At 42.5% G+C, this 23,396-nt stretch overlaps 1 protein-coding gene across 1 annotated transcript in view; it reads left to right on the forward strand.

Annotated features, from left to right (window-relative positions):
- The window catches only part of MKX (mohawk homeobox), a 44,438-nt gene extending 21,303 nt beyond the window's left edge, over positions 1–23,135 (forward strand). Inside the window, exons 5-6 of the mRNA XM_075706064.1 lie at positions 22,806–22,839; positions 22,949–23,135. Of these exons, the coding sequence (XP_075562179.1) occupies positions 22,806–22,839; positions 22,949–23,135 (221 nt within the window). The remainder of the gene's footprint in view (positions 1–22,805; positions 22,840–22,948) is intronic.
- Positions 23,136–23,396: the final 261 nt, after the last annotated feature.

Consider the following 23,396-nt stretch of genomic DNA (forward strand, 5'->3'; position numbering starts at 1 on the left):
AAATGAAGGCTCTTCACGACCTGGCTCTTCAGGAGCGAATTGCCTCAAATTCTTTCTGCTAGCCAAGGTATTTTGTAATGCATTGCAAAACAGCAGCGGGATTGCTCTCCTTGCACTAGATGTGCTTTGTGGACTAGACACTGTGGGCAGTTTTAACGAGATCTTGGTGTGCTGGACAATTTGCCTCAGCCGTTGGCTTCAGGGAGACTTTCATCCCAGGTCCCTGCTCTCCTAATTGCTCGTCCCACCCCAAGGAGCAGGGTCTGGCTTTGCCCCATTGCGGGCTAAGCTGTGGGAAGCCTGGACCGGCGGCTGCTCGGGGAGCAGGTCCTGGAGCTGGTGTGCAAATTACACGGTCTGCTCCCGAGTATTTATGACAGCTTTGCACGGGAGGGGTGGTGGATTGCCCATTACACAGACGCACTAAAATTCATTGTCTTACTTTTCTCCCTCTCATGTTGTTTAGCTGGTGTAGCTGTTGGTTACTGCAGCGCTAATGCATTTCCCCAGGATCGTCTTCAAATAGGAGCTCCCTCCAGAAGGCAACGGCCTTGGGTCCTTTATCAGGGAAAGCTCCGGGTGGCTGTAGTGTCGGCAGCGAAAGCAGTGTCAGTAAGCGCCCGGAGACTAATGTCAGGTGGGGGAGCACGGGTGCTGGGTGAAGCCTGAGACCTGTCCCTGTCCGCAGTATCAGAATCACAATTGTTATGGGCTTCCTAATTATTGAATCTCAGTAGTACTGGATGTTTAGAGGCGCTTTTGAAGTGGGGAAAACCCCCAGAAAAGCTGTCCTGCTCTGGCCAGCTCCAGAACCTGCAGTGGAGGTTGCATACCGTACAATCTTTCATACACACACACACACACACACACGCTCTATTACGAAATCCGTGGAATTCAAGCCTGCTGCCTTGCCATTTCACTGTCCTTACTCCTTCAGCTCGGAGCTGTGCAGTAGTTCACCATGGCAATCAACTTTGCAAAGATAGAGGAAAAGAGGCTCCCAATTGTATTATCCACAAATGATATGATATCTCCCTTTCAAGTCCCATACCTCGCTGAAGTGCTTACTCCAGCTTGCCCAGCAAAGCCCAAAATCCTGTTCATGGAGGTCAGCAGAGAAGACGAGGCTGACCTGCAGGTATTGATCCCAGTGATCCTTTGTTTTAAGCAAAGGCCTTTTTGCTGGCTAAACCAAAATAAAGAAATGCTTGTTTAATCAGTTTAAATGAATAAAAATGTCAGGCGTCTTTATAGGCCTGTTTTCCTTTTAGTACTGTCGCTCAGCATTTCTGCTGCTGTTTTCACTCCTCGTCTAATGAGACTGTGAGTGATAATGTCTCCTGGCTACAAGTGAACATAAGCATTAATTTGTGTTTGTTACATTTGTTGTGGATCTACATAGAGAAAAGGTCATTAATATTCTTCTGTCCTCTGTACTTCATTCAACTCACTTACAGATTCATATCCCTGATTCTCTGCCCCGGTACTTCAAAAGGGGCTAATAATTATATCTGATGTCCGACTCAAAGTGCCTTTAGCTTCACCTCATAATCGATGGACAAGCACTCAGATGTTTTAAAACCAAGCCTTTGGAAGTGCTTGATGTTGGACAAAGCAAAAATCCAGTGTGCCAAGATCTGGTCTGGTTTTTGAGTGTTTTGGCCCCAAAGCACACTACATGGTTTGACACACAATGTTCATGTGTTTGCAAAGCTTTCCAAACTTCATTTGGTGAACTCCAGCTGCTTTCAGTGGGATCTTTGCTCACAGATCAAAGACTGTGACCCTCAGAGAATGTAAGTGCTCATACTTGAGTACTGCTCTTCCTTCATTCCTTGTACAAAATAGGAAAAATAAAGGCTTTATTCAGCCCCATGGTACTGTGGCACTTGCAGAGGTTTGAGGAGCTCTGTCATCTCTCTGTGGGTGTCGTGGCCGCTTGGAGACACCCCTTCCCTGCCCGGAGCAGCGGCAACACCTATCCCGATGTGAGCCCACCAAAACCCTCTCCTGCCGTACGGCCACATCCTCTTTCTGTCCCATCCCAACAGCCTCCAGGCAGCAGCTCCATGCTCCGCCTGCGACCCAAAATCCTTTAACGGGGGGGCGTGGGCCATGGCTCTGCTGGGGAAAACTTGGCTTCAGCTGCTGGCCCCTGCCCACCCTCACCGATGGAGAGGCTGCATCCCACCACACACCACCTCCTGCGTACGGAAAACCAGCCCACGGCCCCAGCTGGGAACAGGTCTCAGCAGAAAGCCAGGTCTGGGTGAGCTGGGCGAAGGGCAGCAGAGGAGGGTTGGAGCAAGGTGTCTGAAGCGGGCAGTGGGGAGCGGTGGGTTTGCGCTGCCTCTCGGGGTGTGAGGGACGTGCGTGCCGTGGGTTATCCGGTAACAGGGCTCCCCTTCATCCTTGGCGAGCTCTGCTCCATCTGAGGATTTCACTCCCTCAGCCCCTGTGTATCTTTACAGCTGGATTATGGGTTTAGGAAAGTTAAATGCCCCGAGATCACAGATACAGGGTAACTGTTTATAGAGGAGAGGAGGAGGGAGAAAATCAACAAATTCCTGTGATATATTGTATGTCATTTGTACGTGACACTCCGAGACCTTCAAATGCTTAAACTAAAGACCTAAATATAATTTAGTTAGTAAAAATATACCTTAGTTATAATAAAATGATAATAGTGGAACTTGGCAACAGAGCAGCTAATAAATACTACACTTTTGAAATGTGCCTGGGATCCAAGTACATACTCTTTTACTGTGTAGTTAAAGCATGTGGCAGGACATGCTAGACCAAGATTTTCTTTTTGTCTTTCCAGTGGAAAACTAAAGTTCTTTGTTTAAGTGAAGCCCGTTGGGAATTTTTCTTAAGTAAAACAAGGAGCTAAAGAATTCCATTCCCTTTTGCCAACTTTTTTCCTCCTTCAAGCCAAATTATCGATTAATGGGGCATTAAATATCAAATACTGCCTAGTTATATTCATACCCTTTTTTATTTAGGCTCCTTCAATACTTTCTCGTTGGTGCTTCAAACACAGCTGAATTAAAAGATAAGATACTTTATCGGGAAAATACTACCCCTTCTAAACCTTTTTGGACTTATAAAAATAAAGGTCAGTAGTATGAAAGTCATAAAATTTGCATACTTAACCCTATTTCTGATTTTTTAAAAGAAAAAAATATCTGTACTCCTTTAAGATCTTCTTCTTCCTGAGCTTCATTCTTTGCCTTCTTCATTAGCTGTCTCCATTTCGGTACCCTATAGTTTTGCCAGCAGAGCAGCCAAGTGAATGCTTGACCATATTTTTGTCTGGCTCTAGTGAAACCGTGATCTGACAATAGAATACTTTTCTCTGGGTTTTCCTTCTTCCCCCGGGGAACCATACTTCAAGGGCAACCTGCTTGTCCAGCATATGAACATGTGGAAAATCCACTGCTATGCACTAATGATTTTCAGATGGGCAATTGTTGCTGAAAATCATCCCAAGAGCAGCAGCTTCTCCATTGTAGCACCTAACCACTTTGGAATTGCATTGCTCGTAGCTGATCTGTAATAAACCCTTTGCAGTTATGTATAAGGTGGTGACATGTGCTGCATCACGCATGTAGTAACAAAATTTAGGGGAAAAGGAGGTAGAAGTTACATTTGTGGTTCTTTTTTGGCCATTGCAACACACATCAAAATCTGACACTTATTTTAGCTTGCAAACATAAACGTAGGAAAAAGTTGAGCTATGCCAAAGATCCACGACAGCAAGGCAGAAGCACCCTAAATATTGTCCGCAAATTAATTGCTTTCAAACTTTTGCTTTAAATATTTACAAGGAGACTTGTCACATGCTGGGAGAGAGAAGAACAAGTTTTAAATTTTAAATCATTTCTATTACTGTTCTTCTCAGAACTGCATTCTTTTTAAACAACTTTCACTTTTAATCTGTAATTAAAGCCAAAGTTTTCTTTTAATTTTAAAAGCTTGTCCTTGGACTAAAATAACATGGAACATTTTTAAACATTGATCCAAGCTGCTGTAGATACATTTTGTTTAAACCACAGAGCCTGCAGTTGGATTCCTTGCTTTGCCAGATCGGCTACGAACTGTAACTGTGGCAGTAATGACTGTGGAGTCCTGGATGCTGTACTACCAGTGAGGAGGGTTGTTTTTCTGGAGTTGTTCCTCCCTTTGGGCCCTATTCATGAATGACTTAATCTCTGTGTATGATCAAATGTCGTGCAAGTTACTGTGCACAGAAAAATCAAGGAATGCTTCTCTTCCCCGCGTTCCTTACATGGAATTGCTGTGCCTGCCCGGCAAGCAGTTGGAGAGCGGTAAGGGTGGGAAGCGAGCAGCAGCAAAAACACGCACAAAAAACCACCAGAAGCAATATAAAAAGAGTGAGACAAAGAAAACAGAGAAACTTTTGAAAGATTGGGTGTGCAAGTTGGATTGGGCCGTACATAGACAGCTCTAGCTTGCCCAGGCCAGGCAGCACTAGCTGGAGGGGGCAGCCAGGCTTTCAGCTGTGGGTGTTACAGGGGCAATACATTCACCATGAAAAACAAAAGCGTTCCCCACTATTTTCTCTGGACCGTTGGCCATAAGGATGATTTCTAGTGCATGTTTCTATTAGCTTGTTTCATCTTGGAAAGCAAACTTTTACTGTTTTGATGGGCAGATCTCAAGAAGTTCAGGGAAACAATGCTTCTTAGTCTTTTATCTTCTTGACCTAATTGCTTGTGTAGTGTAATTTTGTCCTTTCACAGGATGTTGAACCACTTCACCTGAAGCCAAGACAGAGATTTTCATTAGTTGTGATATTAATTCATACCATACAAGGAACTTTTCTTGTGATGTTTTGGTATTTTCTTAGAGATCCAACAGAATACAGGGGGTGAAGCCATGCATAACTATCTCCGTATTTATACAGTCCTCTTCCTTAGTCTTTTAAGTTTCGAGAAAGTTTTTGCTTATGTTAGGTGCCGTTCTCAGTTAAGAGTGAAGAAAAGACTTACATTATCTGAGTTGTTTTTCTCATCACCAACACCCTGCGGCCACTGCAAGAAATTCTGTCTGTCTCTTCATGCCCTGGTGCGGGGACGAATTGCTATAGCAGGACTCCCACGCCAAACAGTGACTGGTAGCAAATGGGGAATAACTTGACTCAGGCGCTGAACTTCTCCAGCTGTGAGTGGAAGCTACACTTGTTTGTCCGGGACAGTGACTGGAATAGTCATTTACCTCTTTTTGAGACACTTTCCATCCCTTTAGTACTGACAATGGACTTAAAAGGTGTACCTTGCTTTTCAGGTAGGTTATGGCTGGAGTATCATTTTGGTTCTAGGAGGCAAAAGGTAGAAGAAAGGACGGAGAGCGAAGGGAAAAAGGAAAACTCACAGCCAGGAAATAAATACAGGTGGGAAAATAAAGAACAGAAACTTTTGGAAGATTGTAGAGAGAGGAGAGTGCTGGGAGAAGATGGGGAAAGGGGAATGCAGGATTGAGGACAAGAACAAAAAGGAAGAGGAAAGGGGAGAGCGATAGAGGGGAAGGAAGAGGAAAGAAGAGACATCAAAGGGAAGAAGGTAAGAAGATAAAATACTAGGGAAGCAGATATAATGGAAATACGGGTAGGAATCTGGAGTGCAACAGGGAAGGGTTCTAGAATAAATTAGAGAAGCATAGGAGATATTAACATTTTTCACAGTCCAAAACTAGAAGTTTGGATTGAGAATGACATTCCTTTTCTAAGTGTTTGACAAATGAGGGTAGATAAGCATTCAAGATACTGCCACTCTTCTTGGAAGGCAGCTTTGAATCTAATTACTATGTCTTGGCATTTTTTTCCATGTTACACAGGCTAAGAGCAAATACACTTCTAGAAAAGAGTATGACCTTGCTTAGAATACAAAGCAAATGAATCCAAACTGTGGCTCACAACTCAGGGAAAAAACCCGGAACTTAGGCTGGGAAATACTCTAGATCTGATGGCAGTTGTGGTGGTGGTGAAGGGTGTCTGTCTGTATGGGGTGTGTAGTTATTAATTCCCAGTTTCTTGGTACATCCACAATCCCTGACTAAGCTGGACACAAAAGTATAGAAGAGTTTTCATACTTTGGCTTCACCGTACCCAACCCAGACTTTGGCAAATCCTACCAAGACCTGTTTTGAAAACTGTAACTGGTTTTCAGGCTACTGTAAGGCACTTTGGCCAAATGTGGAGTCTTCTCTGACCCAGTGTTCCTCAAAGTTTGAACTTCTCCCAGGCCTACTCCTTTCTGTAAATTTTGAGGATCAGATCGGTTTGAAAGTTTTTCAAGTCACCATCTGTAAGTTGCAGGCAGAAAATCTTCTTAACCTATTGCATAGTTGGCTGAGGGCAACGTCTTTGTTCTCCTCCGAGACGAGCATCGGTCGGTAACATAGAAAGGACATCACCCGGGATGGACCGATAGTCTGATCCTGCATGGCAAATCATGCATTCCTATATAGTTCATGATATATATGAACCTAAAACATGTCATGCCAGATCAGATTATACATATAATTTTCAAGTTCAACATAAGGTTTTGTTTCTTTTTCCCCCATCATTTTTTAAAGAAACAGAATTTATCTGAATTAAAAACATGATTGGTGATGACGAGTGGGTGGTTCTGTTTACCCTGCCACATTATATAGTACCACTTTTACTCCTTGTTTGGATAGCAGTCACAAGACCCAGATATCAAGCTGTGAAAGTATTTTTCTTGCAGCAGCCTTTCTTTTTTTGGCAGGCAGTGGCTTTGGAGATGCCTCGCATTTTGTCATGTGATTGGACTGCTGATGAGGTTTCTGTGCTGCCTCATTTTCCTGGATTCCATCTGAATTAACTCTTCTTTGGGTTGCGATTGTTAGCACACTTCTGAATGAGTGGGGTTTTCATCATAGTGTGACGAGCTCCTAATACTTAGTCTCTGTAAGAAAACAGCCCGTAAAGAAGGAATTTGCTGCATTTGTTCCACGTGACAGAAATCTGTTTTCTGTACCTCCAGCTGTCCACATTGAAAACACATTCCTTCTTCACAGTAATATTCCTTCCTGAAACAAGGGAAAATGAGGGGAAATGACTAGTATATAATCATTCCATCTAAAAACATTGAGCTTGGTCTTGTAAACACATAAACTAGTTCTATGTAAACAAATGTCTTAATTTTCTTTAAACTGAATATTTCGATGTCAAAGATAGAGAAGCTGGATATGTCAAACACATATGGTTCCTATTGCATCAGAGGCTTTCTTAATGTTGGTATTCTAATTGAAAAGACATTTTTGAAAGCATGCTAACTTTACAGAAACTAATCTATCTGACCTTACGTCTGGTCTAGGTTTTATTCTTCCATCTATCACCATACTCTGGGAACATCTTCCACTTCAAATGTACAGCAGTAACAATATCCCTCATGGACTTTGAATTGCCCTCGATACTTCCGGTGCTTGACACGGAAGCGCTGTTCGGGGTAATTGATGTTGGGGAGCTGACAGGGGCTTAAAGGGGAGAGAATTAGGAAGAGGGAAGGAATGGGAGTAGGGACTATAATTTATTCATAAGATTTTACCTTATTCCTGGATAATTTATACCACAAAATGCCTTAGGCTAAGTAATGTCTTTAACTGGACAAAATTTCTATCCACATCAGAAAAATACTGCAGGTCTGCTTTAAAATATAAGCTATTTTATAAATGTCATGAAACAACTGCCTGCTTCAGATAAGGCAGAATTTCAGTTTGGCATCCAATATGTATTCATTTTTCCTCCTACAAATAACAGGGAAAAATCTATTAAGTTTACATCTGAAATACGTACATTTGAAATAGAAAACACATTTGTATTTCAAGCACTGCCGTTAGGTTTTCTGCTAGTGTGGGCTTTAACTGCAGGTGCATGCTCTGCAGAGAGCTGCGTAGTATACGTTTGCTTGCAGGTTGCGATGGGGTGGGATGTCCTGTGGAGCTGAGTTAGAGCCCCCCCGCCAGCAGCACCCTGAGCCTTTTGCAGTGCAGGTGCTGGGCTCTGACCTGCTGCAGTGACTGCACCGCATGTGCCACTGTATAAATCCACCTTTCCCAGTATTTAACAATAAATTGCCTTTTTTTTAATCCATTAATGTGTACAATATAAAGTCCAGAAAGGTCATAGAGGTCAATTTCTTTATTAAATGGAAATACTTGGGTCCAAAAACATTATGAATCATTTTGGTGTTTTAAGTTCAGGATGCAGAGTAAATTATTCCAAAAATAGTGGTAGCCAAACGTCATTCCCTCCAAACATTTCTGTAATATCTATTTATCTGTGGGCAAATGACTGCTATGTATAATCAGAGGCAGACTTTTGTCAAATTGAGACTAAGTAAACACAGCTGAACACAAGCAAGTTGGACTACAACTTTTTTTGAGTTTTGCCAGCGCTGTTACGACCTTGAAAATGAACGTTTCTTCAGAGCAATCTGCTTTTAATATGGGAGAATTTTTAGTGCTTCAAATTAACAAGTGTTGATTGGAAATCTGTTCTGTATAATTTTAAATTTTTTTTGTCCAAATAAATGAAAAGTGTGTATTTGCCCAAAGGAGGACATCCTTTCTGCTGCTTAGAAAGTAGGAATGTTTTGTAAGGGAACGTGTCTTGCACGTATCTATGAGAACAAGAACAACAGTTAGAGAAGAGCTACGTACTCATCTGAAGCTTCATTATATAATCCGAGAAAATTCTTTACTGTTTCCTTGAAATACAAATGCTTTTTTTTTTTTTAAATGTGCTGTGCAAGTAAACGTAGCATTTAGGCAGTAGATTTTATACTACTACGTATCTAGGTACTGTTTTCATCATCCTTGAAAAAGTAGTATTTCCATATATAAATTTTGCCCATTTTTCTAAAACTTAGTGCCCTACTAAACACTTTCTACAGATCCTGTTTTTCTCTGAGACACAAAAAGAAACTAGTCTGATTTTATTGACAAACAGGAGTCCAATTTAAACCTTAGTTTTAATATGCAAATTTTCTGCTATTACATTACCAACCATTTGAACAGAAAACATTTTGCTCTCTTGATTTTAAAGGCCACAGTATTTGGAGCCTCGAGGAGGCTATGGGTGGTCAACGGCTTTCAAGGGTGCATTGAGCAGCCCTCAAGATGCTCCTATCTCAGATGGTAATTGTCTAGGAAGTGGTATCAGGAGAGTATTTTTAAAAGATATGCTTAACCTTGAATTGCAGTTGGGGTTGGTGGTGTATGGCAGTGCTTGCCGAGTCCTGCCTGTGGGTGAGCCACTCGCTCAGCGGTGCTCCGAGGGGCTGGTTTTGCCACCACCTTGCTGGTTTGTTCATCTGAAGTAGAACGGTTGGTGGCAGCCACTAGGTAGGTTGGGTGAGTACTTTGTGTGCCCTGATGAATCTGTACCCTCAAATACAACATTTGCTGGTGGTGCATGGTCTGTTTGCCCGCTGTTGCAGAGGGCGGTGAGCAAAGCAGGCATTGTCTGCACGTGGGATTTGCTGAGTCTGCTTTGCAGACCCTTTGCAGGTCTCCATAAACTTCACAAACTGTGATGTATAGGCTACCGCTGTACGGGAAAGCTTTGGCTCACGGGCAAAAGTACAAAGTAAAAACTCTTGCAAAATGAAAGAAAAAGCTTTTATTGTTTTAAAAGTGGAAACACAAGTACTACCAATAATAGCAGCTAGTTAATTAGAGAACATGCACCATTTCCGTTCACAGAGCTTAGAGCCTTTCTGTCATTGCTGCCTGGCTTGCGTGGCTGCTCAGAGTCCTCCTCTCATCCTCCGTCCAAAGGCTCAAAGCCTAGAGTTGGACTGTGTTGGAGGGATCAAAGGATCTCAGTTTTTTCACCACAGTTATTCGCTAAAAAATATGAATGTCATTTATGTCTGGAACCATGGCTTCCTGTCTTATTGCTTTTCTCTATAGAAGTGGAAATTCTTAAAAGGGAGATGAGGATGCAAGGCTGTCTGTGCAAATACATGGTCATTGCAGATGCTGCTTACCCTTAGGAAAGCATCTAAGCAGGTCAGGGGAGACGCATAAGCAAATTAAAGGTGTGAGTTACTCTGAGATAAAGTTAATTTGGTTGCTCCTTGAGCAAGAAGTCCACAGTAATTTCCAACTGCATCTGTGTGAGGAATTGCATTCTATGAATGTAGCTATTTTCCATATTTTTATGCATATATATGTAGCTCAGTTTCCTCTGACTGCAAACCCTGCTGGGCGAAGGGTTTTTTTTTTGATTTATGGTAACAGGAGGGAAGACTGGTTATTTATACATGCCGATAAAGGTTCTGAGTTGGTTTTGATCTACAGATCTTTCAAATTATTCAAAATTCATATTTTTTGAAGTATGTCCATTGATTTAACCATAAATACCATATGTGTGTTTTAAGTTTGATATAGCAAACTGTTGCAGGAGAGAATTCCCTAATAGAAATCTCCTGGCATCCAGGAAAACATGTATGAGCTAATGTAAAAGAAATACGTAGTAAATATAACATTATTGCCTTCTGCACCTGTCTTACATATTTGTGAAGCACCCTATCTCGGCGCCAACCCGACATTTTTAAACGAACAGTATTCACCCTATTTGAGGGACAAATGTTACAAGGAGCTGCTTTAGATAACATTGTCTTTGAGCTTGGAGGCTGATAGCCAGCAATTCAATTAAGTTTTAGAGGAGGCTATTGGCTTTAACTGCTGTTAGATCATGTCCACTATTGTGACTTGGGCTACACTGGTCAAAATAATCAGTGCCTTTTGGGAGAAACATGTTTAATAGTTCTGGATAATACATTTTTCCCCTGTGGTAATAATACATTGTGCTTCAATAATTTGTCATTCTGTTAGTACAAAGGCTTGGATTACTTTTTATCACTCATTATTTAAAAGATATGTGTTATTACTGTCACACTACTATTTTGGTGTAGTTGCTATTTAGGTATAGTTTCCAGCGGCCAGTGTGGTTTTTTCAGGTGAGAGCTGTTTGCAGTGATCTCAGAGAATCGGCATCTTCACTCAGAGAAACAGCCTGGGCATATTGCCCGTGGTTCGGATACTCTCTATTTGAAAGCAAATCTGTTTGGCTTGAAATATGGTTGCTTAGGGTCCACTACAGCTCAGCCCTTGCGTCTTTGCGAACTGCTCTTCCTGGGATGAATGGCAGAGGGTTTGAATGCGCCTCGTTGTTATGCAGCGTGTCCTACAGTTAGAGGAGCCAAAAGGAACAGTAATAACCTCTGCAGCGTCATGGAGTGAGTTTTACAGAAGCCCCAAAATTCATGCGATTGTGCTATACCAAGACCGGCAAGCAGTGCATTAAGGTCAGGATGAGCTAGTAAGCCCTGCCTCTCCGCAGCAATCTTTGCTATGATATAGGTTGATTAATGTGGCATAGCATTGCTGTCACGGCTCAGGCAGAGTGCTGTGCCACGTGGATACACGATGCCCTGCTACATGGTGCACATTTGCTCAAGCGTGCCTCATGTCTGAGGCCCCGAGTGCTGAGAAGTCTGAAATCAGTCCCGTGTTGTTATCAGTTGACGACGCTTCCCTGCTGGTTTCTTGAAAATCACTGTCTCCAAAAGCAGCAGTGTGTGTTGAATAACAAACCCCTTCACATTCAGACTCTTCAGGTTTGGGAACAGAGCCAACATTCTTGAAGAATGATTTAGTGGCCAATAACCATCTGCAAAGTCTGTAAGACTGTCAGAAGCAGTAACATTGAAAGTAAAGATCATATCAGTAGCAATTCCCCTGTCCTGACAAGGCATTCAGTGCAAATATTTGTTCAGTCATCCTTGCTCTCATTCTCGTTATCACAGACAGTTTCACATGTTTTGCCAAAAGAGCAATTCCATCTTCTTCCACAAAGCTGTTCACATCCAAGGCCTTTGCAATGTTAAATACCGGCCTACTACTGTTTCAGGACCTCCCACACATGCTCCTTTGGAGTGCAGGAGCCTCATCTGTCTTAGGCAAAGACTCTGCTGTGAAGGGCTCTTACAACTTTCAATTAGTGAGCATCTGCAGTGTTAAGGTTTTGCTGCTCCTTGAGGATTCAAGCTCAGTCTGGCTGATTTATTGCTCTGCACCCATCTCCATGATAGTCAGGGTAGTCTTTCAGCTCTTCTGAGTACGATTCTCCTGCAGAGTCATTGAAATTGCACTGTGCTAGGATTCAAACCATTTGTAAATACAAGATGATGTTTGGAGAAGGAGGAGCTGTTTCTGCTTCTTCAAAACCTCTTGGCAAATGGGTACAACTTCCTGAATAATTCCGGGCACACAATTCTTCTGCTCCAAGAGCCTTCCCCCTTTTGCCTGGTTTGCTGCACTGCCTCTCGTTTGATGAATAGGAAAACTGAAAACACAGCCCTTCTTGAGATACCTCCCAGTTTACTAGAATCTCTGAGGGCCTGTTCAGAAGGTGTCTGGGAGTATTTAGGTTTGGGAAGAAATCCTGTAATGGAAATAATAACAGTGCAAGTTGTGGTAAGCAGGAGCATGAAGACTGCAGTAGCTTTACAAGGGAAAGCAAAGTGAGCAGAACTAAAAGCTTGACTTAAAAAAAAAATGGAGTCAAACATTAAAATAATTTTTGTGCAAGTGGAGGTGAGAATAATCCATGGGCAACTATTCCCCCTGTGGTTCATTCAGTAATGTTTCTTTCTGCTGGTTATTCTGCATATGGTCAGGGAAGTGTGTGACTACAGCTTTCTGCGTAGGCTCCTGTAATTCCTCAGGATGCTGAGTAAAGGGGTTCCCATCACATTTCTAGCTAGATGAGGAAAGGGATACTTTTCTGATGTATGTGGACTAACCCAATTTGAAAGAAGCCTCAAAACCCAGCTCACGTCCTCACTGGGTGCTTGTTGCTGCTTCTCTACCAGCAAAGCACTAACATGAACACAGCAAAGCATCTCTGAGGACAGGATGGTTAATTTCATGATGTGCTGTTCCATGCCATTTGATACGCTCCATCTGGTCCTTCACAAACTTTAATAAAGTTGTTTTCATAAGACGTCTGTAGGATTTCACAAATGGGGAACTGAGGCACCGAACAATTACATTTTGAAGTAATTTTAGATACCTAAGACCATGTGGATGCTCAAGATTTCACGGCTCTCTATACATTCAAAGCACAGCTCTCATTGACCTCATTTGCACCTGCGAGTGCCCAGCACTGGGGAAGATGAGAGCCCGGGCTCTCGAGTCGGGAGTCCAGAGACTGGGGAACGTACTGTGGCATCTGTGAGAAGGTTGGTTAAAGCAGCTCGCCCAGACCCACACTCAAATACGTAGCAGAAGCAGAGGGACTGTCAATCACTGACATGATTTACTTGGCATTGTTAAATCCATCTGACTGTCTTTTATCTTCTTGTGTTCCCCTCCCACAACAGCATTGCAGCTGCTGTACCGTGGCGCTGAGGATGTGCGGGGAAAGGTCTCCCCTACCGCTCCAGGTTCAGCCCTGGAGCAGGTCTGTCCTGCGCCTTCGGGGAGGCGGCAGCCACAGAAAATACCATGTGTGATTGCGCTGCTGTATCTCACAGTACGCTTAGTGGGAAGGCAGACTGCTTAGGCATTCCCATATTTATGCACACTTCATACACATATGTATTTATATGAATATATCTGCATCTCCTTATAGATAGAAATAATTTTTGAAATTTCACATGCGATCCTTTCATTTGTAGGATCTCTTGTGCAACAGTTGTTTGGGAGCTTCCATGAAGCTCCTTTGCAGCCTACAGCCATTTTTACATCCGTTTGACTGTTGGAGCCCCTATGTGCTTATGCACTTCCTTACAAGCTGCTTGAATTTTTATGCTTGTGATCGCACAGAACATGATAAGTTTGGGACATAACTTAGGTACCTAGGGTTTAATCTCTGGACATAGTATTGTGCACATCCCATTACCCCATGCAGTGGATGGAAGTAGCTATGTTTAAAAAGATCATGTTCGTCAATCTCTTCTTTATCTTAGAGGCAAGTGAAAGAAACAGTGAATTTTGTCTCCCTGACAGACTTATCCATTCTTTACTCCATGCTGCTGGCTAAACACACCCTGGAAATCAGTTCTGGCATTCACTTAGAAGTTCCTCCACTTGCCTGAAAATAGAGCACCTTGTAATTTAAATTGCCTTTGTGCAGCATATGCCATGTCTGAGCCTGCTTGGCTCCCTGGGGCGGGAGAGGAGCTGGCTCCTGCGAGCGGGGCCGCGGGAACGGGGGGCATGTTTCTCCGAATTCTGCAGGAGGCTTCTGAAAATACTCTGTGTGCACGCATTCATATCATAACGTTACACCGCATATGTAGGGTCTGCTCCCAAACCCACAGCCAACTAGCATAACGAAATCAGATTTTACTGCTGTAGTGTCAGCCTAGGGTTGAAATATAGCTTTGAAACCCTCCCTTTCACCCCGCTTTTTTAATGAAAAACAATCAGGTTGGAGTGTAATAGTGCTTACCCTGGCTGCATTTGACTTTAGCTTTTTACTTTTAAAGCCTTATTTTAGGTTTTAAGAGCTCCCAATTAAACTTTTTAGATCCAGAGTGAAAGCCTGAACGTGCCTGCCTGCACAACAACAAGATTCCTGGGTGGGAAAAGGATATTTTTGTATTAAAAATAAAGAAAATGAACACAGGAGTATGTTTTCTCCCTTCGTACTCCTTAGTCTTCTTTTTCCTAATGAATCTTCATTTGCCATTTTCTCATTTCCTTTTTTTTAACATCTCCCATGCCCTTTCCTTTATTTCTTTTTTTCCTTCCTCGTCTCCTTTCTCCTCTCTTCTTTATTTCACCCTCCCCCTTCCCTGCTGCCTAACTTGGTTTTCACTGTTAACCCATAATGGTTTGCAGTAAGAGGGGTAACTATGTCGTCCTTCCAGTCAGCACAGCATGTGCTGTAAAAGCCTTTCTAAATAACACCAAAAAAATGGAGCCTAGGTCAGATATTTGTTTACCCAGTATGACATGGATGTGGGAGACTATCACCAAGGAATCTGACAACATTACACTATTAATTACATGCCAACTCAATGAGGAAAGATTTGATTTCAGTCAGCTTTGCAGCAAACTTGAAAGGAACGTAATACCGTATAACCGTCAGTTCGTTAACAACTCACCTCCAACCCTACACAGCCCCGACTCCCATTATAAGCTCTACTGAAGTCCGGCTAAGAAAACAGGTCTCACACAGTGCCCTGCATTTCACCAAGGAGAACACACTGTCACTGGTCGTGGGAAATTTAGAGCCAGCCGTGACGGCCCGAACAATGAGGTGATTTACACCAGGTTTGTATCTAGTTTGCTAACTCATAAATTCTGACATGCAGGTGCATAGCCCAAGACTGTAAGCCCATTTGCACCATGCCTACTATTATGTGGGGCTTTCAGTGCACTTATTAATGCAAATGTTAATGTAGACGTGCAAACTCAATTCTCTTTTATGGTTTATAAAATACACCTATCCCAGTCTCTGTGGGCATGTACTCTCATTTTATAAAAATCACATGTATTAAAAGGTAACTAGAAGCCTACTCCCACTTCAGCAGGCTCCAGGCTGCACAGGGAAAAAAAGTCTTCAAGTTCCCAGGTATTCAGGAAACAACTTGAGTGGTACCAGTCTCTCACAGTTAAAGCTTATATCTGATATTTTGGTGCAAGAAGCAAATTTCAAAGAAAGATTTCCCTGAAAAGGCTTGGTCTGAGGCGTGATGGCAAAGGGATATTTCCAACACTGGCAAGACCCAACCTATAGGTCTTAATAGAAGAGGTCAGACCAGGGCTAAAGCAGTTCCTGGAAAGAAAACACTGGGAGAACAGGGGAAAATATTCACTGTAGCTGTCACCGTGAACATAAATTATCATTATGCAGTTTGTTCATCTGAAAGGACATAACAGCTGATGACAGGTCAGTTGTTATACTTGGTGTCCCTGTGAAGCCAAAGGAGTCAGGTAACGGGGTTGTGGGGGTGACTTCATTACAAGCTTGCCCATGACCTCCTCCTGGAAGAAAGAGAGAGCAGCGGTAAATGAAAGCTTTGCTGAAAAGGAGTTTTCTCTAGAGCCTGGGCCCAGACCTCGTTTCTGACAGCTCTCCTCCCCGCACCCAACAAAAGGACATGGTAATCAGTCTTTGTCAGTAGACATCCAGTACCCCCCTGAGATCGGACCAGCTCTGATTGGTATCACACGCTCTCCCAGGTCGCAGTGCCTCGCTGTGCCTGCGGCCGCAGGTCGTCTGAAACTCAAACGGGGACTTTCATCCCTCCACCGAAAGGCTCTGCTGCATGAGCACTGCCAGCCCTGACCGGGCCGTTTCATGTGGACCTGCCCAGCCCAGGGCTTGCTCTGGGCAGGAGTGGCTTCACGAGGGACAATGCTGAGCGGATCCCATGTGGAGGTGGCCCGGGGTCTGCAGGAGGTCAGCTACCGGGTGAGTTTGGGGAATGCTTCTGTAGGAGACTCTGTGGTTTGGAGTCTCTTCCAGCATGAGCTTTCCTGTGTGTGCTTCTCCATAATTCCTCCTTAATAGCTCTGATGTCCCCGAGGAAACCTGGGAGGATGGTACAAAAGGAAAAGGGTGTTGAGAGTTGCTGTGCTGGATCGGATGAGTCCTGTCTATGTCTAGAAAGCCTTTGGTAGTGTGGGTCTCTGGCTGAGTGGTATCCATGTTCAGAAACTCATTTGTCTGTTCACATCAGGCTCAAAATGGGAGCACTGCAAGCGTAAGCATGGGAAGGCCAACTCCTGCTTCCTCCAATTCAAGCTAGAGGAGCTGACGTTTGCTGTGCTTGGGTTTTTCAAAAGGTGCTACAGTCTTTGCACTGAGATTAAATGACATTTCTTGTAAGGGGAAGGGGCCTGGCCTGGTGCTCTGGGCTACAATTTCCCCTCCCTTGCACTGCTGAGCAGCCTGTGCTAAGCCACCTTCCCTCCTCAGATGTGGGTAAATGTTAGTGATGTTGTGTGATTCATGGTTTAGTGTGGGATCCTTCGGGAGGAAAGGAGCTGTGTCAATGCAGAAGAGTACAGGAATATTAACTCCAGTTAACCCAATTTTGTTCTTCGAGAACCAGAGATCTGAAAGTCATATGTGCCCTGAAATTGCGGTTTGGAAAATACTAGAGTCAAGGGGTGTGTGTGTGTGTGTGTGTGTGTGTGTGTGTGACCTACAGAAATACCTCATCTCACCACTAATTTACTCACACATGTAAACTCCATTTTTCATTCAGCTGCCCCAATTTATTTCCTGTTCCTCCCTCTTTTTCCTCCTCCTGCTTGTTTTGAAAATGCTGGTCAACACATGTTAAGCCAGAGTCTCCAAAACCAACAAAAGAAAGTTCAGGAGAGGCAGAGAGAGAAACAGCCGAATAACATTGCCAATTTTAAAATTAAGATAAGTTATATGGGACCTTTTACTGAACCAACAAATATTTTACAGTGTTCACCATTTGGGGCCAGCAGTTCTTTTTTCCCCTCTGTTTTGAGCTAGAATAGAAGGTGTGTCATTCGTCAGGAATCTGTACCTGTTTAAGTAGTTTCAAGAAATACGACGGTCATGTGGGAATGACCAACTGTGTCTTGACTTTCATGCCCATTTTTTCCCCACTACATAATGTTCTGTACCCTCTCCTCTCTATCTCGTCCCCTCATTCACACGTTCTTTCCCCTGCTGGTTTCAAGCCATCTTTGCTTTGTCAGTGTTACCTGATAACACGAAGCAGGGTTTTAAGCCAGTTGTTGCAGTAACACAAAGCAGGGGAGCAACATGGATGCTTCTTCGTCCTACGTAAGTGGTCGGTCTTTCCTTTGCTGTTCCTGGCAGGGCCTTTACGTGAAGTCAGTTCATCACCACACACATGCGATATTCTTAGGTCAGAATTCTTAGCTCCAAAGAATAAAATGTAACTGTAATTAACATTATTTAGCACACTCCTGAAGTCATCCAAGTATATAAAAGTTATTAGTCTGGACTCAGCAAACGGTAAGGGTCTGAATTGTTCTGAAATATTTGAATGTGCCGCAAGCACCACGTAGCCAGAGAGCCGTTGTATGTTGTAAATTGGAGTTGGCATTTATGCTCTGGCTTTCTTCTCTAATAGTGGATGCAGTATGTAAAAGGGCACAGTGTATGTACTTAGGTGTATATCTTCTTGTGAATTATTTGTATATTATTTTGACAACAGTCAGGTGTAATGGCAATGTACTGGACGTAAGTGATGCTATTGTCCAGTTTAAGGATGGTTTGCCTGCAAGAACCCGGGGGTTTATTTTCTTTGAGTGGCCCTTTCTGATAGCAGAAGAACAAAAGAAAACATTTTAAATATGGGAGAAATCCTGGAAAATTCTGCTCTTAAATGCTTTTGAAATGGTCAAAGTATTACCTAGGCATGTTGTCTTTGGACTTCTGGGACTCATTTCCATCTCTGCTAAAATGGGACTGCAGGCTACCTTGCAAGAGAGCTGTCAGGATCAGCCAGTGAATATTTATGAAGAAATTTCATGGTGAAAAAAAAATAATATATGTTACATATATTATTAATAATTATGTGAGTCCTGAAAAATACCATACTCTATCACAAAGCTGGCATTGTCCAGTGACTACACTCTTGGCACTGGGTGCTACAGTAAACTGTATACTGAAAACTCATACTAATGGAAAGGTATACAGGATTCCATTGGTAAGTGATTTATAGTGACTTCCTATTATAAACAAGAAGGAACAAATATTCCGCCTTGTTGGTTTCTTTGGGTGGATGGTGAGAGCAGAATGAGACATTCCTGGCCAGGCAAAAGCTGATTCTCTGCATATTTGCAACTGTGAGCAGAATGAAGCACCAGAAAGTGAGGTGTAAATGACAATCCCTAATTAGAAATGATTTGAGTTTCCATTAAAACTTTCCAGGTGTACAACAAGCGATCACTGTTTTAAGTGATTTCCAAACTTGTAACAAAAAGATGTTTCTGATGTTTAAGATTAAATAGACTTACTATAGGATCTCAGCATATGCTGAAAGCCTACCAGCATCCTTTCACAAGAAGTACACTGCTTTCTGAGACAGAACAAACCACCATCAGCAGCAGCTTCTTTTTGGGTTTCAATTAATAAATATGCTATTGAGCACAACTGTAGTTTGTTTAGGAAAGTTATTTGTGCTGGCCAGTGGTATGCTGTTGATAAACTTCAGTGTACAGCCTATCAAATAGATCTTGGGAACAGTGTGGAATATAATAATGCATCAGCATTGGCTTTCTCTGGAGTCACTTGACACATTGATCTAAGCTTGTCAAGTATGTAGGGGCTGAAATTTGTGTGACAGCCTGCCTTGATCCAACTAGTGAGAGGACCACATTTTTTCACGAGAGACCGGAGGTGGCTGCCACCTAAGGCATGTTAGATTAAAGTTAACCACAGCGCTTGGAGAGGGCAGCTATGGTGCATCCTTGGTACTTTGTATAATGTTCTGCCTCTCATGTAGTGAAGGAGGGCTCATGAGTGAAGCGCAAGATCTGCCCATCAGCACTTGTTCTGGGGTGAGTCCTTAGCTGAGGCTACTCGGTGAGATTCAGTATGCTGCATCATTTTTCCATTCCTTCCGTCACATTTCCAGAGATGTTACCCAGTCCCACTGCCATTTCCTCACTGCCTCAGAAAGAAATCTAGGAGCGTGTTGTGCGATGGTCAAGAAACTGAATACCTTCCATATTCAGAATGCTGTTCTTCAATTATATTCATGAAACAGTCTCACCAAATCATTGCTTTTGCAGTTGAAATATACTGTGCAGATGTCAAGTATCAAAAGCTTTAATTAGCAAAAGCTTTAATTAGTAGTCAGAGATAGAGCAAGTAGATTGCAAAAGATGAAGAAAAAGCAAAATGTCATGCAAGATTCACCTTTTTTTTTTTCTAAATTTGATAAAATTTTGTCATCTGTGTTCCCTCTCTTGTCAGTGAAGAGCCAGACATGACCAGACTGCAGTTCTCCCAGGCTGAGCTAAGCAGTTAAGGCTGTATTTACACCACCAGTTTAATCTCCAAAGAAGAGATATGGTCCTACCCTCATCCAGCTCACAGCATATCCATATGGATGACAATGCTGCCCAAAGGGAAACAGCGGGAAGAGGTGGCCACAGAAGAGGGCTTCATGGTCTGTTTTTGCAGCAGCACTCAGGGATGTTGGACTGTGGTGTTAGATAGGTGGGCTGAAACCACTTCTTGGAGGACATCTCTTGTTGTTTGTGAATGGAGTCTGGACAACTAGCCTGGATAAAGATACATGGCTTAGATGGCAGGTTCATGGCAAGTGAGGTGAACCCTACTCTTCCTTTTGAGTTGGATCAAGTTGGTTTGACTGGCAGGATGTCAAGGAGAGCATGGGGAATGATCTTTGTCTCTCTCAGTGTGGTTATCCCCATCCAAAAAGTGGTGGTAATACTTATTTCCTTCACTAAGAGCTGTTCAGACAGATGTGAGCTGCTTGGATTCTATGGTAGTGCAAATTAGGATATGTTGTCAGAGGTTTGGTATAGCAGAAAAGGATTTTTGGCAAGAAGAAGGGGGCCTGTGCTTTGAAATGATTCATTTTCAGGCTTCATTGTAGTAACATGCTTTTACAGCGGTTATTAGCAAGAGCTTTGCAAATTATCAATGATGGTTTTATTGTAACCCAGTTTCGAGTTTCTTTGACATAAATTATTTGTTTGAAAAAACATAAAATCTGAATGGAATAAAAAAAAGACTTGTAATGCAGGAAGAATCTTCAGCAAAGTTAAAGAATGGGTAGCTCTTGCTCCTGGATTTTATTTTTTAGCTTTGCTACTGCTTTTATATACCATGGGCAAGCTGCTTTCTTTTAGAGCTGGCTAAACACCAGTAAAAAATATTTGCAAATACTCCTTCAAATAAACGCTGGAATTGGAATGTGTGTCACCATTCACACCTACTTTCCTCAGAAGTTTGTACAAGCAATTTTTTTGTTCATAGGAAATATTTTCCAACAGCAAAAGAAACTGACAGATGCTTGAGAGAGGTGTATTTATATCCAGGTTTGCTCTGGCAACGACATTCTCTATTACTTGCCATTTCCATTTCTATACCTACTGACCTATTCAGTCCTAAACCTCCTCTTTAAAACTGTGTCTATTAAAAAAAAAAAAAAAAAAGCAGGACTGAAAATTATTTGTAGCCAAGTACAGCATGAAGAAGGAGATGTTTGGTGTCATTCAGTACCTCTGTCTGGACCAAATGTTTCTTTTTTCCCTGGTTCCCTCTCCTCTGCGTAGGTTGAACTTCCCCCTCTTGAATCCCATTCAAGCATTGATCTAGGAGAGCTTAAGAGATACTGATTTAAGATGTGCTCTTTTGGAACAAAATGTAAACCTTGGTCACTTGTGGTCATTTATTTATAAAGCTGTTTTGCAAAAGGATGGAAGCCTGTTAAATCAAACAGCTTGGCAAACATCTGACCTCTGAAATTACAGCTGGTCTCCTGCATTTCTTCTGGTGAGACTGTGGTCTTCGGTGGTCACCTCCAAGTGTTGGGGAGTGCGGCTGGGCCGAGTTGTTCCAGCGCAGGTTGGCTGTGTGAGAAAACGGGCTGCTGCTCGGTGGTGGGCAAAGTTGCTGGTCAATGGAGAGCTACCAAGGGTTGCAGCGTGCTTTGGGACCTATTCCACTGGAAGCTCAGTTTAAAGAAAAGATCAACTTTTAATTAATAATCTGATGGAGATCTAGCAATAAGGTTGATTTTAAGTTGGGAATCCAGCTTCATAAAGAAGTGCGTTACTTTATGAGATTTATGCTGTGTTTAGGGGCTTTTTGGGTCTTGTAGCCATTAGTGCTCATGCTGTTGCTGTTTCTTTTGTTTGACTGGTTCTCCACAGGTATTGCAGTTAGGCATCGGCTTCTCGCTCCTCTATAATGTGTTTCTGTGTCAGGATAGCGAGCCCACTGAATAAAGCTTATACATTTCTGCCTGGTAAATATTTCTGGCTTCTCTGCAACGTGAGGACTTAATGAATGAACAAGCGTGACTCTTGATGGGAGAAGTGTAGCTTATGCCTGTGATGCAATTTCATCTTTGAAGGCTGTTAACCAGGTGTGCTTGTTACTTGTACCCTTCTCAGCCTGCCTCTGTGACTGAGTCGCAGCGTGGGCAAGGGGCGCATTAAAAACCACACACATCAGTGCGCGTGGGTGAAAGTCCTATTTTTAGTGCATACAAGAAGGCATTCACTGAAGGGCAATGAAGCTGATTTTTATTTTTAGGCTTTGCAATTCCTTATGTCCTTGGGATTTATGATTTGAAAGACTAGCTCTATCGCCCTGCAAAATGTAGGTGAACCTCCAAGACCAGCTTTATTCTCACTATTGCCAAGATAACTTTTTCCCAGACATAGGCTGGTGTGGGATGTGCTGGGCAGGGTTCAGCACCAGTTCTGCCAGTGAGGTTCTGGTGAGGCTCAGTGAGGGTCTGCCTCACCAAAGCCTATTTCTGTAAGGTCATGGCTCAAGAACCTCCCCACAGCATTTTTTTTGACATGTGATATGCTCCAAGCTCAGTGTAGATTTCTCCAGGCAGATGCTTGCATGAAGCTGTCCCTTTATATGTGTCAAAACAAAGATTTTATTTGGAAATCTGGTATCGATTTTGGAATTAATCTTGGGTTATTTTTCCATATGCCTATTGCATGAACTTGCTTGTTTTAAAATCTATTAAAAGAAAATAGACATCTTTTTTTTCTGTTTTCAGAAACTCTGGAGAATGGACCAAATAAGTGTGAAAGGTGAGTAAGGGACTTCACAGTTTTCCAAAATTATTATTATTATGGCTTTCCTGACATCATGTAGCTATGTAAGCTGTACGTGTAAATATTTGCTATTGCTTGAATCTAGCGCAGCTAACAGAAAAGGAACCAGCAAAGATGAAACATACTGGAAGGAGATCAACGCAGCTATGGCCCTAACGAACCTTGCCCAGGGGAAGGATAAACTGCAGGGAACTACCAGCTGCATCATTCAGAAATCATCACATATATCAGAAGTAAAGACTGTTAAAGTGCCATTAGTTCAGCAGTTTTAAGAGATGGGTCCTTGTTCTTTTTCCTGTCAAACGGACATTTTCCTCACAGGATTGGTTTTCAGCAAAATCAGATTGGCAGATATGAGGCAAATGTGGAAAATAGGCCCCCTTTTACAGTATGGTCAGTTTAAAGAAATAGTGTTCCTTCTGAACTAAGACGTTTTCATTGTATTAAATGAAATGTTCAATTGCTTCTACAAAAGGCATGTAAATTATAAAAAAACCCTGTTTTTATCGAAACATTAACTTATTTTATGTTAA

Source organism: Pelecanus crispus, chromosome 2 (assembly GCF_030463565.1).
Source record: "Pelecanus crispus isolate bPelCri1 chromosome 2, bPelCri1.pri, whole genome shotgun sequence".
NCBI classification, from domain to species: domain Eukaryota; kingdom Metazoa; phylum Chordata; class Aves; order Pelecaniformes; family Pelecanidae; genus Pelecanus; species Pelecanus crispus.